Source organism: Spathaspora passalidarum (genome assembly GCF_000223485.1).
Source record: "Spathaspora passalidarum NRRL Y-27907 unplaced genomic scaffold SPAPAscaffold_6, whole genome shotgun sequence".
Taxonomy (NCBI): Eukaryota; Fungi; Ascomycota; class Pichiomycetes; order Serinales; family Debaryomycetaceae; genus Spathaspora; species Spathaspora passalidarum.
In genome coordinates this window covers 584773-602191 of record NW_006767430.1, presented here as the reverse complement: position 1 = coordinate 602191, position 17419 = coordinate 584773, and the positions used below count along the sequence as shown (strand labels likewise).

Genomic DNA, 17419 nt, shown 5'->3' with positions numbered 1-17419 from the left:
AATAAACGTCTAACAATTACTTTATATTATACTATATTATATTAATAAATAAAACTAAACTACTCACCGGCAATTTCTTCAACAGTAGGACAAGTACAGATCAAGTTCATGTCACCATAAGTATCGTCCAATCTGGACACAGTTGGCCAACACTTGTTGTTCTTTAACCAAGGTAATGGGTAAGCAGCTTGTTCTCTAGTGTAGCCTCTAGCTTCCCATTCTTCTTGTGGGGTAGCAACAACATCTTGCATGGAGTGAGGAGCGTTCTTCAACACCATACCACTCTTGTCACCGTTGATGTAAGCGTCAATTTCACTTCGTATCTTGATGAGTGATTCGACAAATCTGTCCAACTCAGCCAAGTTTTCTGATTCGGTAGGTTCAATCATTAAAGTACCAGCGACAGGGAAACTCATGGTTGGAGCGTGGAATCCATAATCTTGCAATCTCTTGGCGATATCAATAGCTTCAATACCTTGGGCTTTAAATTCACGTAAATCTAAAATGAACTCATGGGCACAATGTGGGGTGGATTTACCCACGAAAAGAATGGAGTAGTATGGTTGTAATTTCTTGACCATATAGTTGGCATTCAACATGGCAACAGCGGAAACATATGGAAGAGCATTGGCACCAAGCATCTTGATGTATGAGTATGAGACTGGGATGACACTAGCGGAACCGTAAGGAGCAGAATTGACAGCTTGTATAGAGTCTGGCTTAGTGACATCGGCATTGAAGGTGTGGCCTGGCAAGAATGGTTTCAAATGTTCCTTAACACAGACTGGAGCTTGACCTGGACCACCACCACCATGGGACAAGGCAAAAGTCTTGTGGATGTTCAAGTGACAGACATCGGCACCTAAATCACCTGGGGAGGTAAGACCAACTTGGGCATTCATATTAGCACCATCCAAGTAAACTAACCCACCATTGGCATGAACGAGATCAATGGCCTTCTTGATTCCTGGTTCGAAAAGACCATAAGTGGATGGATAAGTGATCATGATGGAACAAAGGTTAGCAGCATGTAATTCAGCCTTTTCTTGTAAATCAACTAAATCAATAGAACCGTCATCTAAACACTTGACTGGAACAACCTTTAATCCACACATAGCAGCAGAGGCAGGATTAGTTCCGTGAGCAGATACTGGGATAAGACAGATGTTTCTGGCTTCGTATTCACCTCTTGATTTGTGGTATTCTCTGATAAGTGATAACCCAGTATATTCACCTTGGGCACCGGAGTTAGGCATGTTGGTGGTAGCATCAAATCCAGTGATGTCGTTCAAATCCTTTTCAAATTCACTAATTAATTCCTTGTAACCTTGAGCTTGGTCGATTGGGGCAAATGGATGGATTTGAGTGAATCCTGGCATGGAAAGAGTTTGCATTTCAACAGTAGCATTAAGTTTCATGGTACATGAACCAAGAGGGATCATAGAGTTGGCAAGGGACAAATCCTTGGATTGTAAAAGGTGCAAGTAACGTAACATAGCGGTTTCGGAGTGATGGGTGTTGAAAACTTCATGAGTTAAGATTTCGTCAGTACGGATCAATTCTTCTGGGATGGTTGGAAGTTCAGTGTCAGCTTCAAGAGTAACTTGCTTACCGGTAAACAATTCAATCAAGTTAACCAAATCAGCTGTTTCGACAGTTTCATCAAGAGACAATGAGACAGTTGATTCATCCACTTTAAACAAGTTAATATTGTACTTGGACAATGCTTGAGCCAAGATGTCATCGGCAGAAACACCAGATAACTTGACAGTTAAAGTATCAAACCACTTATCGTTCAAAACTTGATGTTCGGTTTGACCAATGTATTTAGCTAATAAGGTGGTGAAACCGTAAACTCTGGAGGCAATGTTCTTTAATCCTGCTGGACCGTGGTAAACAGCGTAGTTGGCAGAAATGTTGGCTAACAAAGCTTGAGCAGTACAGATATTGGAAGTAGCCTTTTCTCTCTTGATATGTTGTTCTCTGGTTTGTAAAGCCAATCTTAAAGCTGGTTGACCTAATCTGTCCTTTGAAACACCAACAATTCTTCCAGGAATCTTTCTCGAGTATTTCATAGTGGTACTGAAATAAGCAGCATGTGGACCACCATAACCGAAAGGAACACCAAATCTTTGAGTGGTACCTAAAGCGATATCAGCACCAAATTCACTAGGTGGTTTCAAAACAGTCAACGCCAAGATATCACAGGCCATGGCAAATAAGACCTTGTGAGAATGTAAGATTTCACCAACTTTGGTGAAATTATGAATTGAACCATCGGTACCAGGATATTGGACTAACCCACCACAGACGGTCTTAATGATTTTGTTTAATTCAGTAATACCTTCTTCAGTGGATAATGGGAGCTCGACAATTTCAACACCGATATTGCCAGCTCTTGATTTCAACACATTGACAGTTTGTGGGTGCAAATTTGTGTCAATAACGTAAACCTTTTTCTTGCCCTTCATGTTGTGGAAAGACAAGGACATGGCTTCGGCGGCGGCAGTACCTTCATCTAAAAGAGAAGCATTGGCCATTGGCAACCCAGTCAAGGAAGAAACCATAGTTTGGAAATTCAACAAAGATTCCAATCTACCTTGGGAGATTTCTGGTTGGTATGGAGTATATGAAGTATACCATTCTGGAGATTCCAATAAGTTTCTTTGAATAACAGCTGGGAGCTTAGTACCGGCATAACCTTTACCAATAAAAGATTTAACGATCTTGTTCTTAGCAGCAAGTTTTTGTAAATGTTCAATCATTTCCAGTTCAGTATAACCTTGAGCTGGGGAGACTGAGAGTTTACGCTTGATGAGGACATGGTTTGGAATGGCCAGGGTAAGGAATTCGTCTAAATCGGAATATCCCAATGTTTTAAGCATTTCTTGGACATTGGCGGGGGTAGGACCAATGTGTCTTCTAGCAAAAGTATCCAAATTAGCAAGTGATACCTTTTGAGCATTTGGGTTGTAAACATGGCCGTAGTTTGTGGATGAGGTGTTGGCAGTGGCCAAGTGTCTAATGAAGCTGGTGGTGCTGCATTTCAATGCAGTTGATGCAACAGTAGAGACTCTGACTCTTGCTGCTGATCTCAATAATGATTTGGTAGTAGCAGAAATCATTATTTAGTTATAGCGATATAGAAAATATAAAGAAAAGAGAGGAGAAGAAGAAGAAGAAGAAGAGAAAGAAGAAAGTGAAAAAGTACGTGAAAAATCCCGAGTTATATTTATTTGGTTAAATAGGAGGCCAGTCAAAACATTTTACCACCAGATGATCTTCGGACTAGCCCCGGAATGATAAAGTAACTTTCTTTTTTTTTTGTTTGTTTGGTGTAACGCGCACCGAAGAAGTCATGAAATGAGTTTTCGACTCTGGATAAGGCGCTCTGTCCAAACAATGGAATTCGAGACAAGAGTCAAGTTAGATGCGGAAAGTACCAACCGTTAATAATATTAATTATAAAATACGTGCCTTTCGTTTATCGTGATCTAATTAAAACCAAACGGCATCTCGAGATTTAGTCTTGCGGTTTTTAACTTCCAGTCCAGCTCCACTTTTATCGAAGTCAAAATGAAAAAAAATTTCTAAAGGGTTTTTCTTTTTTTTTTTATTCATTTTTTTTATATTTTTGGAACGTTTGCAATCATGTGATTTTGTTTTGAAGGGTGCTGGAATGTTGGTTTTGTGTAACAAACGAAATTCGATATCTCCGACCAGGTCTAATAACAATTTGCAGCTGGTTTAAATATTAACGAGAGTAATGTAACTTCTACTAGCATTTTATTGACATTCTTTTTTTTCATATTAAATCACTGACTGTCTCCCCTTTCTTCTCTCAAATTTAAATGAACAACTCTCTGCGATTCACTCCAGAAGAAGAAGAAAGTGCTACAAAATGCTCGATGTCTATTTACGATAACAAATATTCTACTACTTTGTGCCGTGTATGATATTAGAAACCTGTTTGATCTCACGTGGGGTGGTACCACAACACCCACCTACGATCCTAACATTGTCATTTTGCAACCAATTTGTAACACCTCTGATCCATTCATAGTCATTTTTTTCCTTCGGCCTAGCATTATCCCCTTCTACAATATATCCTAAATTAGGATTTAATATCACAGGAAGATGAATTCGTTCAACCATTTTCGAGATTAGCGTGTACTCGGTACAATTTATTCCAAGTCCGATAAACCATTCATCACTATGGCTATCAATATAACTCACTAGTTCAGATAACAGGGTGCCATCGGGAAGATTGTCTCCATCATTACTAATTATACTAATATAGTACGGTTTGGTATGGTTAAACTCATGGAACACAACAAATTCTTGCAATGTAGACACCGTTTCCAAACCAATCAAGTCCACCTTCGCATTGTCTGAAAAATACTGAAACAAAGGAATATGGTACGCCTGTAAAAATTCGTTGCTTACGTCAATGTTATTGCTGTACTCGGCACCACTTCCTAAACTAGCGGAGTAAGGCCCAATTGACCCCATAACAAGTACATCTCTATTGTCTATCGCCTCTAATGCAATATTGATTGCACTCTCCCAAATACCTTCAATCTGGCCATCTGTCAAATCAGTGTGCTGGCGTAACAAATTTTGTGATAACTGATAGGTGGCAGTAGCAATTATATCAGCACCACTAATAATATATTCTCGATGTACTTGTGCAAGTATTTCCGGTTTTGCTAATACTGCAAATCCCGACCAGAGTGGTGTCTTTGGGATGAATGGCTCTAGTTGTGTTCCTAAAGCACCATCCATTACCAATCGCTTACTGTGAATGATCTCTCGAATGTCTTTCATTTTGACACCACAGCACCTGACGCCCTCCCCCCACGATTTCTTTGTTCTAAGTCCGCACGAAATCTTCTTCAGTTTCACCACCATACAGAAAAAAAAAGAACCGGATGGCCAAAAATTTTCAACTATTACCATAACAACAACAGTTACCAGTCTCTTCAATTAGCTCAATATGGACGTCAATCCAGCTAAACGTACACGTGATGAGTATGAGCGTGATCATGAAGACACTCACACACATACTGCGCCCACTTCCGCATTAGATGAGTCGTTTTCTACCAAACGTCAGCATGTTGACCCTACCACCGAACTTATCAATAATGTATGTAAAGATATAAGACGTCTTGGTGAAAACCCCAACATCGCCAACCAAATTGACGACATTGCATACATATCCAACCCTATTGTTGCTGAGTTTGAGAAAATTGATGAATTGCGTCTGGCAATTTTGGACACCGTTTATGCCGTGATTATTGAACAGCCACACAAAATTCATGCGTTGGCAAACTTGGTTTTGGTTTGTAATTCCAAGAACTTTGTTGTTGCCAAATACGTAGTTGAATTCTTACATGCTAAAGTACAAGGATTGCTTGATCTGGTTGGACAAGAAGTGGAGATTAAAGAAGGATTCGATAAAGAAGGTGCTGGTGTATTCAATGATATCAAATGTGTGTTGAAATTCTTTAGTAGTTTAGCACCAATTATTGAAGGTTACGGCATTGTCAATATCTTTCTGCAATTGTTACAATTTGCTATTGACTTACAAGAAAGTACACCAAAAAGACACGGTATTGCCCAAGAAATTTACTATAATGTGTTGATCAGTGTTCCATATCTTTTAAGCAATGACAAGTCTCCAGAAATACTTGAAAAAATTGACAGTATCATTGAATTGGCCAAGAAGTTCAACATTGTCGAAACAGAATCTGTTTTATTACAGCCATTTGATTCTAGACTAGGCAATTATGAATTACCCTATGTTCCAAAGAAACTTATTAATTTGATCTTGCCTTCATTGTCTACTTTGCAAGAATCTAAGTGGGAAGATTTTAAATTATTTATTGATTTTGCTCCATTCCTTGATCCTATAATTGAAGAAGCGCTCAAGAACAACACCATTTCCAATGATATTGTCAAACATTCACTTCCCCAGTTTTCCTTGCCATCAGTCGAAACTATCTTGAAATATTCTCCACATGTGAACTCTATTGACAGATTATGGAAACATAACTCGCGTCTTTTGTTCCAGGTATACAACAACTCGACCGATTTCGAAACTGTTCCTAGAATCGAAACTTATCTAGGTCTTTTCTTCAAGGATATTGCCTTTGACATCTTAACCAACCTCAGTTTCAACAAGAATGAAGCCGCTATCCAGCTTTCCATTCTTGATTTGTTCTACGCCAAGGATTTATTTACCGCTCCTGGTTCCTCCATTGATCAACTTGCTGAAGTGAACAAGGCCAATCAAGCTGGAGAAAATACACCTGCGTTATCTACCTGGAAAATCGAAGATGTAGCCGTTGAATCTATCCTTACTATGATTTTCCAACTTCCAACTCCATTGCACCCTGAAATCTACTACTATACTGTCCTTATTGCTTGTTGTCGTGAATCTCCGGAATCAATAGCACCCGTGTTTGGTCGTGCCATTAGATTCTTTTATAACCACTTAGAAACTCTCGATTATGAATTGAAGGTTCGTTTCTTGGATTGGATGACAACGCAAATTTCTAACTTTGAATACAGTTGGAAATGGGATGAATGGGTTGGTGACTCGGAAAGATTGGCTGGGTTGAAGTATCATCCACGCCGAAACTTTATAAAGAATTTGATTGCCAAGGAAATTAGATTGAGTAACAAATCGAGAATTAAAGACAGTTTTGTCAGCATGGTGCAAAACAGACCTATTAGTACTACCACGGGTGATGTTAGTGATGAAGAAGTCGAAGATGCCGATTCTAACGCTGCTGATGCAGGAACCACTATTGTCCATCTTCTGGAGTTCAACCAGTATTTGGACATATCTATGATGGCACCTAATTCTGAACAGTATGTTCTCGACTATGACGTTGAACTCTACGGTACTGACGAAGTCAAGGATACCTTGATAAAATTGTATGAGCAAAAGAAGGAACAAATCAAGGGCAAGAGTTTAGTCACTGCTCAAGATGAAATTATATACAACTTTGCCAACCCTGATTTACCATATAATGAATCAGCCACCAAAGTATACGAATTTGTGGTTGCGCATTGGAAGACCAATGACGAGTTCTCCACTTTATGCCAAGATATCTTGACCTCCCTTGAATCACACCCTAACCCTATGCAATTCTTGGTCAATCTCGTTTTCCAAACGTATGCTTACATTGGTTCAAGATCTATCTACTCAGTTGTGTCGATTCTTTCCCGAGACATCAACAAGTTGAAACACCTCAGTGGTGCCACTATAACGTATGCTAATGACGAGCCCCACTTTGATACTCCCGAACTCACTCCTGAAGAAGTTACCTTACGTCAACAATGGATTATTGATGCTATTTTCCGAGTATGGATCCATCAACCACAAGTGGTGTTCCTTATTCTTGAATACTTAATTGAGTTTGGCATCGTTGATGCAAAACACATTGTTACTAAAGCGCTCGAGCTGAACTTAATCATTGATAATGTAAGTTGTATGGAGAGTGTGAATCGTATCCTTGGTTCTGCTAACAAGGAGTTGATTATTGTGTTGTTCAACCAGATCGTTACCAATTTAAACAAGGTGCAATTTGGTGATAAGATAGAGGAAGACAGCGATGATCAGTGGTTATTTGTTGAATATTTGGGATTACTCAAGAGTTATCTTAGAAAGTATATCAAGAACAATACCAAGGTTGATTACATTGATGAATTAAAGGAGTTGTTTGGAGCTGTGGAAAATGCAAAAGCAAAAGAGGAGATCTTGCAATGGGTGGATGAATGTGACGTGTAGTATAAATAGAGTTGTACAAATATATTACTAATTTTTCTTACGTGTGGATTTATCTATACAATTAAAAAACAAACTGGGTGAAGAATTACTATGTCATACTTCTGAAAGAATGAACGGAAAGCACTGGTTTCAAACCACCGGCTGGGTCTTCTTCCTCTTCCCAATCTAATTTTTGATGCTCGAGTTCCTTGTTGTTGTAATGATGGAATATCAACCAGAAACAACAACCAGCAATGAAACAACCAATTCCAATACCAGTATATGTCCAGACCATCTTTGGATTTTTGGAAGTTGAACTCAAAGCAATACCCAATACCGCACCAAATGCATTAGTAACTAAGAAAAGGGATGTGATGAATGACTTCATACTAGCTGGTGCCTTGGTGTATGCGTATTCTAACCCAGTAATGGAAGCGAGAATTTCCGACATGGCAATCAACAGGTATGCTGGGACTTGAATAGCTACATGTATTTGATTAGGAACAGTTTGGTATTCTGGTGCACACTCTTTGGGAAATTGGTAACATGGTCCCGCGGAGTAAATGTAATGTTGCAAAACAGCAGCATAGATCATGGCTGCCGTAGCAAACATGAATCCAAAGAAAATTTTGGTAATTGCTCTGAATGGAGTGAATCTTCTGATCAAGGGGTAAATCCACCTTTCACAAATTGGAATAAAGACAATAATTGTGATGGAGTTGATTGCTTGCAAGAAATCATTGGGCAATCCATGAAGCTCCATTTGACCTGCTTGGGAAATAAAATTGTTCACCATCTGTCCATAGACTAGCCAATATACTGGATAAAACACAAACACTTTGCAAGCATACAATGATCTCTTGACTTCCTCCACAAAATGATCAGTCCATGGATATCCTCTATCGGGGTTCACGCTTGGTTTTGCGGCATCTAAGTTGAACTTATTTCTAAGTCCAATCCAAATACATTGGAATGTTTTGTTGACAATTTTATCGCCGACTGGAGTTTTAACATACTGCTTTCTTCCAAGGAGAAGACAAAGTGGGGCAATAAAGAAGAAACAAAAGGGAAGTAAATATGCGGCCCAGAAATCAATCTTGTGTTCTAATTGAGTAGTGGCAAGCACAGACAATGACCCAATATTAATCATCATATAGAAAAACATAAATACATTTTGAATAGTGATGTTTGCATCTTGGATGACACGTTCACCTGACTTCAATACTTTAATAACTGGCTTGTGAGTAGGCACTTGGTCGGCAATCAATGGTGAGACATTGGACTTGACACCGCCGGTTGCCAAACCAATAATAATAATTGAAACTATAAATCCGCCCAAAGCCAGGTTATGATTGTTGATCGATGGAATGGAAGTGAGGAATAAGATAAGAATCCCAACTAAATAAACTCCACAAGCAAAAGTGATGGTTTTGTACTTCCCCCAATAAGTGTCAGCAAGCCAACCACCAAGGATAGGAGTGATGTAACACCAAAATTGGAAAAAGTAAGAGAGAGCAGTTGCACCATTTTGATTTAAACCAAGAAGACCTCTAGGTGAGTCTTGTGGGGTATTTTGCATGTAGTTCTGAAATGGAGCTGACAACCCATAGTAACTGAACCGCTCGGCTAATTCAACAATAGCCACAAGCCAGCATCGTAATGGGATTGGTTCAGCCACATGTCTAAGTGTTTCAAGTTCTAAATCTGTTGGTGCCCTACCTTCATCTGGAATAACGTCAGGAGATATTTCTTGGAAAGAATCTTCTGTTCCTTTATCGTCTTTACTTGGTTGTAAAGAAGACATGATAGTGTATGATGTATATATAAATAAAAAAGAAGAAATGGAGATCAGGGGCAATCTGAATCTATTTATACAAATCCAACGGTTAATTTATCTATGGCATGATATGGTTACAATGCCCCGGGTATAGCTGACCAGTGGATGACGTATGGAATTTGCAACATTCCAAGACTAGGTTACATTTTTGGGGCAATTTTCGCACGGCGATCGGAGTTTTGAAAAAACACCACAGTGTAATAAGGTTTGATAGACACCCAGGTTTGAGGTGACGCAAGCCTATTGGCTCAAATTTGCAATTAGCCAAAGCTTGTAAAGATATTATTTACAGATATGGCGACTTGTCAGATGTTATTTTCCAAATTTGGGGATTCTGTGGATTTCACTAGATAAGTACCACTGGAAATCAAGGCATTTGCGATCTTCATATCTTGGCATTCATTCTCGAACAATGATATCAAGATATGAAAACTCTTGGTTAAGTTTAATGACTTTTTGATTTCGTGCCGTTCGTTATAATTAGAATCGTAAACAAATTTCACATAAACATGCCAAGTATTTCTTATCGTGAATTTTCACCTGGCTTGAAGCTTATTTTTATTGCATCCAAACACAGTTGGAGCTCCAAATTGTTAACTTTCTACGAAGGTTTCTAAAAGAGCTTTATATACACCAGGGAAATTATGTCAAAATATTGACAAAGTTCTTTAGTTTACCATCAACAGTTGCGGGGTGTAATAGCAAATTTTGAAATTGTCTTGGTTTTCTATATTGTTGTACAAAAAATTATTGCAAACTTTCTTGGCTCCTCTGGGATGAGCACTGTCTTTTAATTGTTTCTAAATTCAACAGGAAGAGGAGCACTGCCACTTCCCTCCCTCCTCCTCCTCCTCCCCCCCTCACCCTCTAGTTGCTTTGTCATAACTTGATAAGATCCTTACTCCACAAGTTAAAATCATACGTTCTGTTTGGTTGCAAAACTAGACAAAAGAACAGAGGTCTTGTGACTGCATATAACCATCATATCTACATACGTAAAACATGGTCTTATCCTTTATCTTAAATAATCATATCAATGGAATTCAGAATGAATTAGCTCTTATCTATAGGTATAAGCCCCGTGGTTCCAAAGATAATGAATAAAAAGGATAAACAGGCGAAATCCTTAACTGTGCCGTGCTTCCCCGGTGACTAAGTAATATTTAGCGAAGAAAATAATCCCGAGGCAAGGATCACAAAAGCTTAATGTTATGTACTCTCTTTCAAATCTACCCCACCCTCAATCGCCGTGTATTTTAAAGAGGAGGTTCTATGGTGAAAATCAGATTGCTTAGGTACTTTTAAGGAGCCACATTTGAGTCCACGGCGGGAACTAGACCGGATACTTTATCAAAAATCTACATTTTTATGTACTGAAGCTGAGAATGATATAAAAGTTTGTGTGATCTATAAGGATGTGTGAATATCATATTTTCTTTTGACAAGGTTATATTCAACACCAAATCATGAATTGGATCAATCATTGAAGTCGCCTGAATGTTTGGTATTATGTTAGAAATATTTTCTTAACAAACGATATTGTTTTTTTTTAATACCTCTTCAAAAAATAAACAATGCCAGGTAAGCCGAACAGTGATATATAACCATATCCAATTGATTGCGTCAGCAGGTTATATATGATGAATAATGCCACATTACAAACTCCAATGCAAGAGGTAAAATCCCAAGCGTCTATATTATCCTTACCAGATGAAATCCTTTTCTATATCTTATCCCATGTGAATCAAAAGTCAGTCTTGGCATTTATTTTAACAAGCAAGAGATCATATAATGTAGGGATGAAGAAATTATACCACTCCATCTATGTCAACCAGCGACGAATTATTACTTATCCAGCTTTGAGTTGCCAAGCGGATATCCCCTTTAATTTTCAATTTACAATTGTCAATGAGTGGAGAAATCTCGCCATGTTATTTGCCCTGAAATATATTGATCTCGTCACCAAAATAGTGATACGGGAAGAAGAGGACGAATTCTGTAGTAGTATTGTGAGTAGATGGCCCCATATTCAAGCATCGCATGAATATTGTTCTGCACTGGGATTGACAAGGTTTGGTGAAAAGCTTGTGTTTCACTCTAACCTTTATATAGACCTACCTATAGAGGATAACTATCTAATCAAGAACTTTGTTCTCAATCCCCATCAGCTGGATATCTTGAACATTGTTCCTAGTTTGAAAAGTCTTGAAAAGATATCGTTGACCACAGTACAATTAGACCCATTGATAATTAAGAACGAAACTCCCATTGAAATCAAAACTTTATCAATCAGCGCTTGTTACAATCATCAAGGAGAATTCAGAGAGCTAGCAAGGTTATTTAACCTAAGTGAGGTGCGTAGTTTTGATATATACTATACTTGGGTACCTCGAACACCAGGGGATGTTCGAATATTCATTAATGAATTGACTTGGCTACTCTCTAAATTATCCAAAGTTGAAGAATTGACAATTGCAAGCATTATGATACCAGAGGCAATTGAGCCAGTCTTGTTATCACTAAGACCAAATCAGATACGCGTATTGAGGTTGGTGTGCGAATTGGATTACCCATTTTACCTAATGACTGGTCTTAGAAGTGGGCTAATTTCTCAACGACACTCTTTAATTGAATTCCACTGGGACTCCGGAATTCAAATACTGATTAACCCGAAACGAATTTACAAATTACCAGTTAATGATAGAATCTACTTCCAAATACAGGCTTTCCTTGAAGATGAGTATTTATTACCCAAACTTCATAGAGTGTCAATTGAAGGATATCACTATCTAATCAACAGAATTGGGGATGGGATTCCTGTATTTCTCCCGAATGAATAAGGAAACTTGGATTTAAGTTTCCTAATCACATTCAAAGAGTACACTATTGTGGGAGTTTAATATACATATTATACCAATAGCCATTTCTCTAATCTTGTGAATTTTCAAAATCCTCTTCTTTAACTACTGGGCATATGCTCAGATAAGAATCACCCCATAGTTGAGTTGAGTGTTTTTTTTTTTTAATTCGCAATTTTTCACATTCAATCCCCGTTTCCTTTGAACCACAATTCCATCACTGATAGAACTTATAGACCATGAATAACGCGGACAACACAAAAGACACTTCACTCGCTATAGAAACGCATAAACTCACATACACATTCCCTACCTCCCACAAGATTGGACTTCAAGACATCACCCTTGAAATTCCTTGGGGCACCACCAACCTCATCATTGGTCCCAATGGGGCTGGGAAATCTACCTTGCTTAAGATCCTTGCTGGTAAGACCCTTATCAAGAGTGGACTTCTCAAGATTGGAGGGTTTGATCCATTTGAATTCAGAAGTAACCGTAATGAACAGCACAATTCCGATATAAACAGTTATATTACTTATTTGGGTACTGAATGGGCCGCCAACTCAGTAGTAAAACGTGATATCCCTGTTAATTTGTTATTATCCAGTGTAGGTGGAGAAGTTTATGCCGAGAGAAGAAACAGGTTGATCGATATTTTGGATATTGACCCTAGTTGGTCTATGCTTAATGTTAGTGATGGTGAACGAAGAAGAGTGCAAATTGCCATGGGATTGTGTAAGCCATGGAGGTTGTTGTTGTTAGATGAAGTTACCATTGATTTAGATGTGGTGGTTCGTCTGCGTCTTTTGAATTACTTGCGTGAAGAATGTCATCAAAGACAATGTACTGTAATTTATGCCACCCATATTTTTGATGGGTTAGGACACAATTGGTTTGACAGAGTAATTCATTTAGATGCTGGTATGATGTTGGATGATTTGAAACAGTCTGAGATCAAGTTTGTTAATGATAACAATGGTAATGGTGTTAAAATTGAAGGAGGAGCACATATTCATCCAGCTCATAGTGTTTCTATTACCAAGGCAGAGTCGTTACATCCATTGGCTTTACATTGGTTATATGATGATTTAGAGAGAAGAGGTACTAGAGAAGACGAAAAAGAGAAAATGGCCCAAAGGCACAATGATTGGGTCAACACACGAGATGGGAAGTATTTTGATGCCGAGGATGATGTGTTGGTGAAATACTTTAAAGCTACCAGAAGTGGTAGATGATATAGATATGCAAAATTATGTATAAAACTATAGACTATCTAGGCTTGACTATTACCTAACCTAAACTCTCTTTCCATGCGTAAAAACTCATTGACATCTTCAAGATATTTCATTTTGTATTGCATCAAATAATTGTTATAGTTAGTTTCTATTTCCTGAACTGTGTTTCCATACATAGTATAATCACCAAGTTCAACCGGGTGTAATTTAGTATAAGCAGACAGCGATTTGTCTACTGTTGAGGATGCAGTTGTAGTTGTTGTTGTTGCAGTTGTTTGTTGAAGCTCTGAAAGGACATTGACTCGTGAGGGTGTAGGGGGTACCTCTTGTAACTTTCTTCGGGTATTGACCACTAATGCCTGTTTTATCGGCGTGGTGGGGGCTCTTTTTCTATTGTTGACTAGTTTTATAGGAGATTCACGTAAATGTGAAGATGAAGGAGGCATTAAATTAGGAGAAGTTTCCTGTAAAGGCAATTTGTTAGTGACATTATTATTGTTTGACAACATTTTCTGGTTCAGATTGTGATTTTCTATGTTATCTATGTCCATGATGCTGAGATATAGGATGATGCTATGTAAATGCTGACTGAACGAACCGTGGTATACACAAAAACAAAGAGGGTTGTAAAAACAAATAAAAAACGTAAACAGTGCGCGCGGTCCCTTAAAATTTTGAAAACTTTGATCTCATGTCGCAAATTGAATCAGTGTCGCAAACTACGACATTATAAATGTGTCAAGGCAAAGGTAGGAAATATCGGATTTAGTAATTAATTGTATCTTACACCATATTGTTAAAGATTGCTTAAGCCTCGCTTTTTGTTACAGTTACAAAGATAGTTATTGTCCTGTTTGAAAATAATGTAGGATCCCCCTCCCCATTAGCAATCGTTCAGTCATCAGAATTGTAAAGCAATAAATCTGTTGCCTGTTATTTCATCTGGTTCTTTGACTTGGAATTTATAATCAAAACATATAGTAATATACTAAGGGGGAGGTGAACATAGCCTAGCCTTTAATTTATAGTTTGACTTTCCCAAATTGTGGGCTATAACCATAAATGATCATACTCTAACTTTGCGCTACATTTCTTAAGTCTGCATTAACGAAACCAATACCATTCATTTACGAATACTTGCAAATTCTCTGATGACATCATCATCAAAGGCTCGGTTAAGGTCGGCTGGATCTTTAGTCATTGCTCGGTACTAACCAGGCTGTGTGGTGAGTGACCCTGTTTTTCGATTTTCCTAGTCCAGCTCGTCATGTGACAGTCGGAAAAACATACACCCACATACAGATGATGAAATTTGCGTAAATCTTTTTCCCACTATATAAAATGATTACTAAGTCCTTACCAATTGGACAAAAGAAACTAATCAATTTTGTTTGATTCCAATCATAGACTACATAAGTTCTTTTTAAGATCAACACATCTTATTTCAGTTATCAACCCCTACTTTAACTACAATCAATCCAATAAAATACACGCACGATTTGCCCCTATAATTTTAAGTGCCCATGTTGAAGTTCAAGAATAAGTTCAAATTTGGATTATCGGAGAAATCTCCCAATTCATCATCAAATTCATCACCAGCCTCATCACATAAGGATACCACCCCGGAAAAGTCACCCGAACCGAGAAAGACATTGACCTCGGATCTAAGCGATAATATTCTGAAATTGACCCTTGGTGACAGTGAAGCCGGAGCTAGCGCCACTGCTTCTCCTGATGTTCCACATGGCCAAATACACGGCACAGAAAATGGTGGTCCTTCAGCCTTATTTTTAAATGAACCACCATCCTCAGATTCCAATATTACCACTAACAACTCGGCCGCGTCTTCCCAACGCACTACTGCGTCCAACTCAAGACCACCAGTACCAACAATGGAAACCAGTAATTCTAATGATTCCGCTAATCCCCACACACCGTCCAGTCCAGGCTTACTAACGGTTAAGATTTACACGTCAAACAATATCCAACTCCCGATCAAGATCAACAATTCCAAGCAAATTCTTCATGCTCTTGCCATTAACTCAAACAATGAAACCATCGGTCAACAATTACTTAAGAATTTGGAAACCTTAAACAATGCCGAAGGTGATAACCATCCTTTAGTTGGCGATCTTCTCCCGGGAACAATCGCATCGAATTTCTTGCCTTCAATTATCACTATTCCTAATGCCGAGAATTTGGTCAAGTCATTACTTTATTTGACGATTGAATTTGACAATAACGTTTTGGTGATCGAACCACAAAAGGGTACCGTCAATAGAAGTACCTGGAACCAGGTGGTTTCCTTTGATGTTACCAAGAAGTCCCAAGAAACAACCAATGGTGGAGATAACGAAACGGGATCGAGTTTCCTTAACCTTAATTTGTTTATTAGGTTACCTAACATGTTGATTCCTGATTCTGAAAAGGTAACAAAGAAGCATTTATTCACTAATTCTGGTCTGCAGCCACAACTGCCCGGGAAATCAAATGCGTCTGCTAACTCGGGTTCTGCGCCAGCAAACATCGGAGATTTACTCATTGGTACCATTAAATTGCCATTGAATCTCAAGTACCATAGCCAACCAATTAGATTAATGAATCACGAATATCTTAAGTTTTCCAATTACAATGCCAATTTGCAAGATTTAATTTCAACGGAAATGGGAGAGATTATGTTGACTATTGAATTCAAACCAATCACTAAGAAACATTTGGCCATTACAGATTTTGATTTGCTTAAGGTTATAGGTAAAGGTTCGTTTGGGAAAGTCATGCAAGTTGTCAAGAAGGACACTAAGCAAATTTACGCTTTGAAGACATTGAGGAAACAACATATTGTTTCAAGAATGGAGGTTACTCATACCCTTGCTGAAAGAACTGTGTTGGCCAGAATTAACAATCCTTTTATTGTTCCTTTGAAGTTTAGTTTCCAATCACCGGAGAAGTTGTACTTGGTGTTATCATTTATCAATGGGGGTGAACTCTTTTGGCATTTACAAAGAGAAGGTAAATTCAGTATGGATAGATCAAGGTTCTACATTGCTGAACTTTTAACTGCGTTGGAAAGCTTGCATGATCTCAATGTGATTTATCGAGATCTTAAACCTGAGAATATCTTACTTGATTACCAGGGACATATTGCCCTCTGTGATTTTGGACTTTGTAAATTGAACATGAGTAATGATGACAAGACCAATACGTTTTGTGGTACCCCAGAATATCTTGCTCCTGAACTTCTTTTGAATCAAGGTTATACCAGATCAGTTGATTGGTGGACTCTTGGAACATTACTTTACGAGATGCTTACTGGCCTTCCACCATTTTATGATGATGATGTCCCTACCATGTACAAGAAGATTCTTCAAGATCCACTCCGATTCCCAAGTTTCCTCGACCATACAGACGCTCAAGATCTTTTGATCAAACTCTTGCAGAAGGATCCTGCAAATAGATTAGACGATGCCAATGAAATCAAATCTCACCCTTTCTTTAAAGACATAGATTGGGTCAAGTTGTTGAATAAGAGCTATTTGCCACCTTTCAAGCCTAATGTTGAGAATTTATTGGATACCCTGAATTTCGATCAGGACTTCACTAGTGAGAAACCTCAGGATTCGGTCGTGGATGATTTCTTGACTGAGAGTGTTCAAAAACAATTTGGTGGCTGGACTTATAATGGAGATAATGTCTTATAATTGTGATCCCTCGC

General features: G+C 38.3%; 7 protein-coding genes across 7 annotated transcripts; 4 read left to right on the top strand and 3 right to left on the bottom strand. All coding sequences in view use genetic code 12, as the record gives it.

Moving 5' to 3' along the window:
- Positions 1-59: 59 nt before the first annotated feature.
- GCV2 (glycine decarboxylase subunit P) lies at positions 60-3125 on the bottom strand (the record flags this gene model as incomplete). The annotated part of the gene is made up of 1 exon (XM_007376888.1): positions 60-3125. The coding sequence occupies one exon, from the start codon at positions 3123-3125 to the stop codon at positions 60-62; it is 3066 nt and encodes a 1021-aa protein (XP_007376950.1).
- A 681-nt stretch (positions 3126-3806) lies between these two features.
- SAM4 (S-adenosylmethionine-homocysteine S-methyltransferase) lies at positions 3807-4875 on the bottom strand (the record flags this gene model as incomplete). The annotated part of the gene is made up of 1 exon (XM_007376887.1): positions 3807-4875. A coding segment is annotated over one exon (823 nt), but the record flags the coding sequence as incomplete, so codon positions are not given.
- A 121-nt stretch (positions 4876-4996) lies between these two features.
- Positions 4997-7798, top strand: GCR3 (Gcr3p; the record flags this gene model as incomplete). The annotated part of the gene is made up of 1 exon (XM_007376886.1): positions 4997-7798. The coding sequence occupies one exon, from the start codon at positions 4997-4999 to the stop codon at positions 7796-7798; it is 2802 nt and encodes a 933-aa protein (XP_007376948.1).
- An 88-nt stretch (positions 7799-7886) lies between these two features.
- On the bottom strand, positions 7887-9600 carry SPAPADRAFT_72814 (uncharacterized protein; the record flags this gene model as incomplete). Its single annotated transcript, XM_007376885.1, has 1 exon — positions 7887-9600. One exon carries the CDS (start codon positions 9579-9581, stop codon positions 7887-7889), a length of 1695 nt encoding a protein of 564 aa, XP_007376947.1.
- Positions 9601-11913: 2313 nt separating this feature from the next.
- On the top strand, positions 11914-12529 carry SPAPADRAFT_62823 (uncharacterized protein; the record flags this gene model as incomplete). Its single annotated transcript, XM_007376884.1, has 1 exon — positions 11914-12529. A coding segment is annotated over one exon (254 nt), but the record flags the coding sequence as incomplete, so codon positions are not given.
- A 149-nt stretch (positions 12530-12678) lies between these two features.
- CAF16 (putative ATP-binding cassette family ATPase) lies at positions 12679-14793 on the top strand (the record flags this gene model as incomplete). The annotated part of the gene is made up of 1 exon (XM_007376883.1): positions 12679-14793. The coding sequence occupies one exon, from the start codon at positions 12712-12714 to the stop codon at positions 13705-13707; it is 996 nt and encodes a 331-aa protein (XP_007376945.1).
- A 437-nt stretch (positions 14794-15230) lies between these two features.
- Positions 15231-17405, top strand: SPAPADRAFT_142096 (serine/threonine protein kinase; the record flags this gene model as incomplete). The annotated part of the gene is made up of 2 exons (XM_007376882.1): positions 15231-15477; positions 15592-17405. The coding sequence occupies 2 exons, from the start codon at positions 15231-15233 to the stop codon at positions 17403-17405; spliced, it is 2061 nt and encodes a 686-aa protein (XP_007376944.1).
- Positions 17406-17419: the final 14 nt, after the last annotated feature.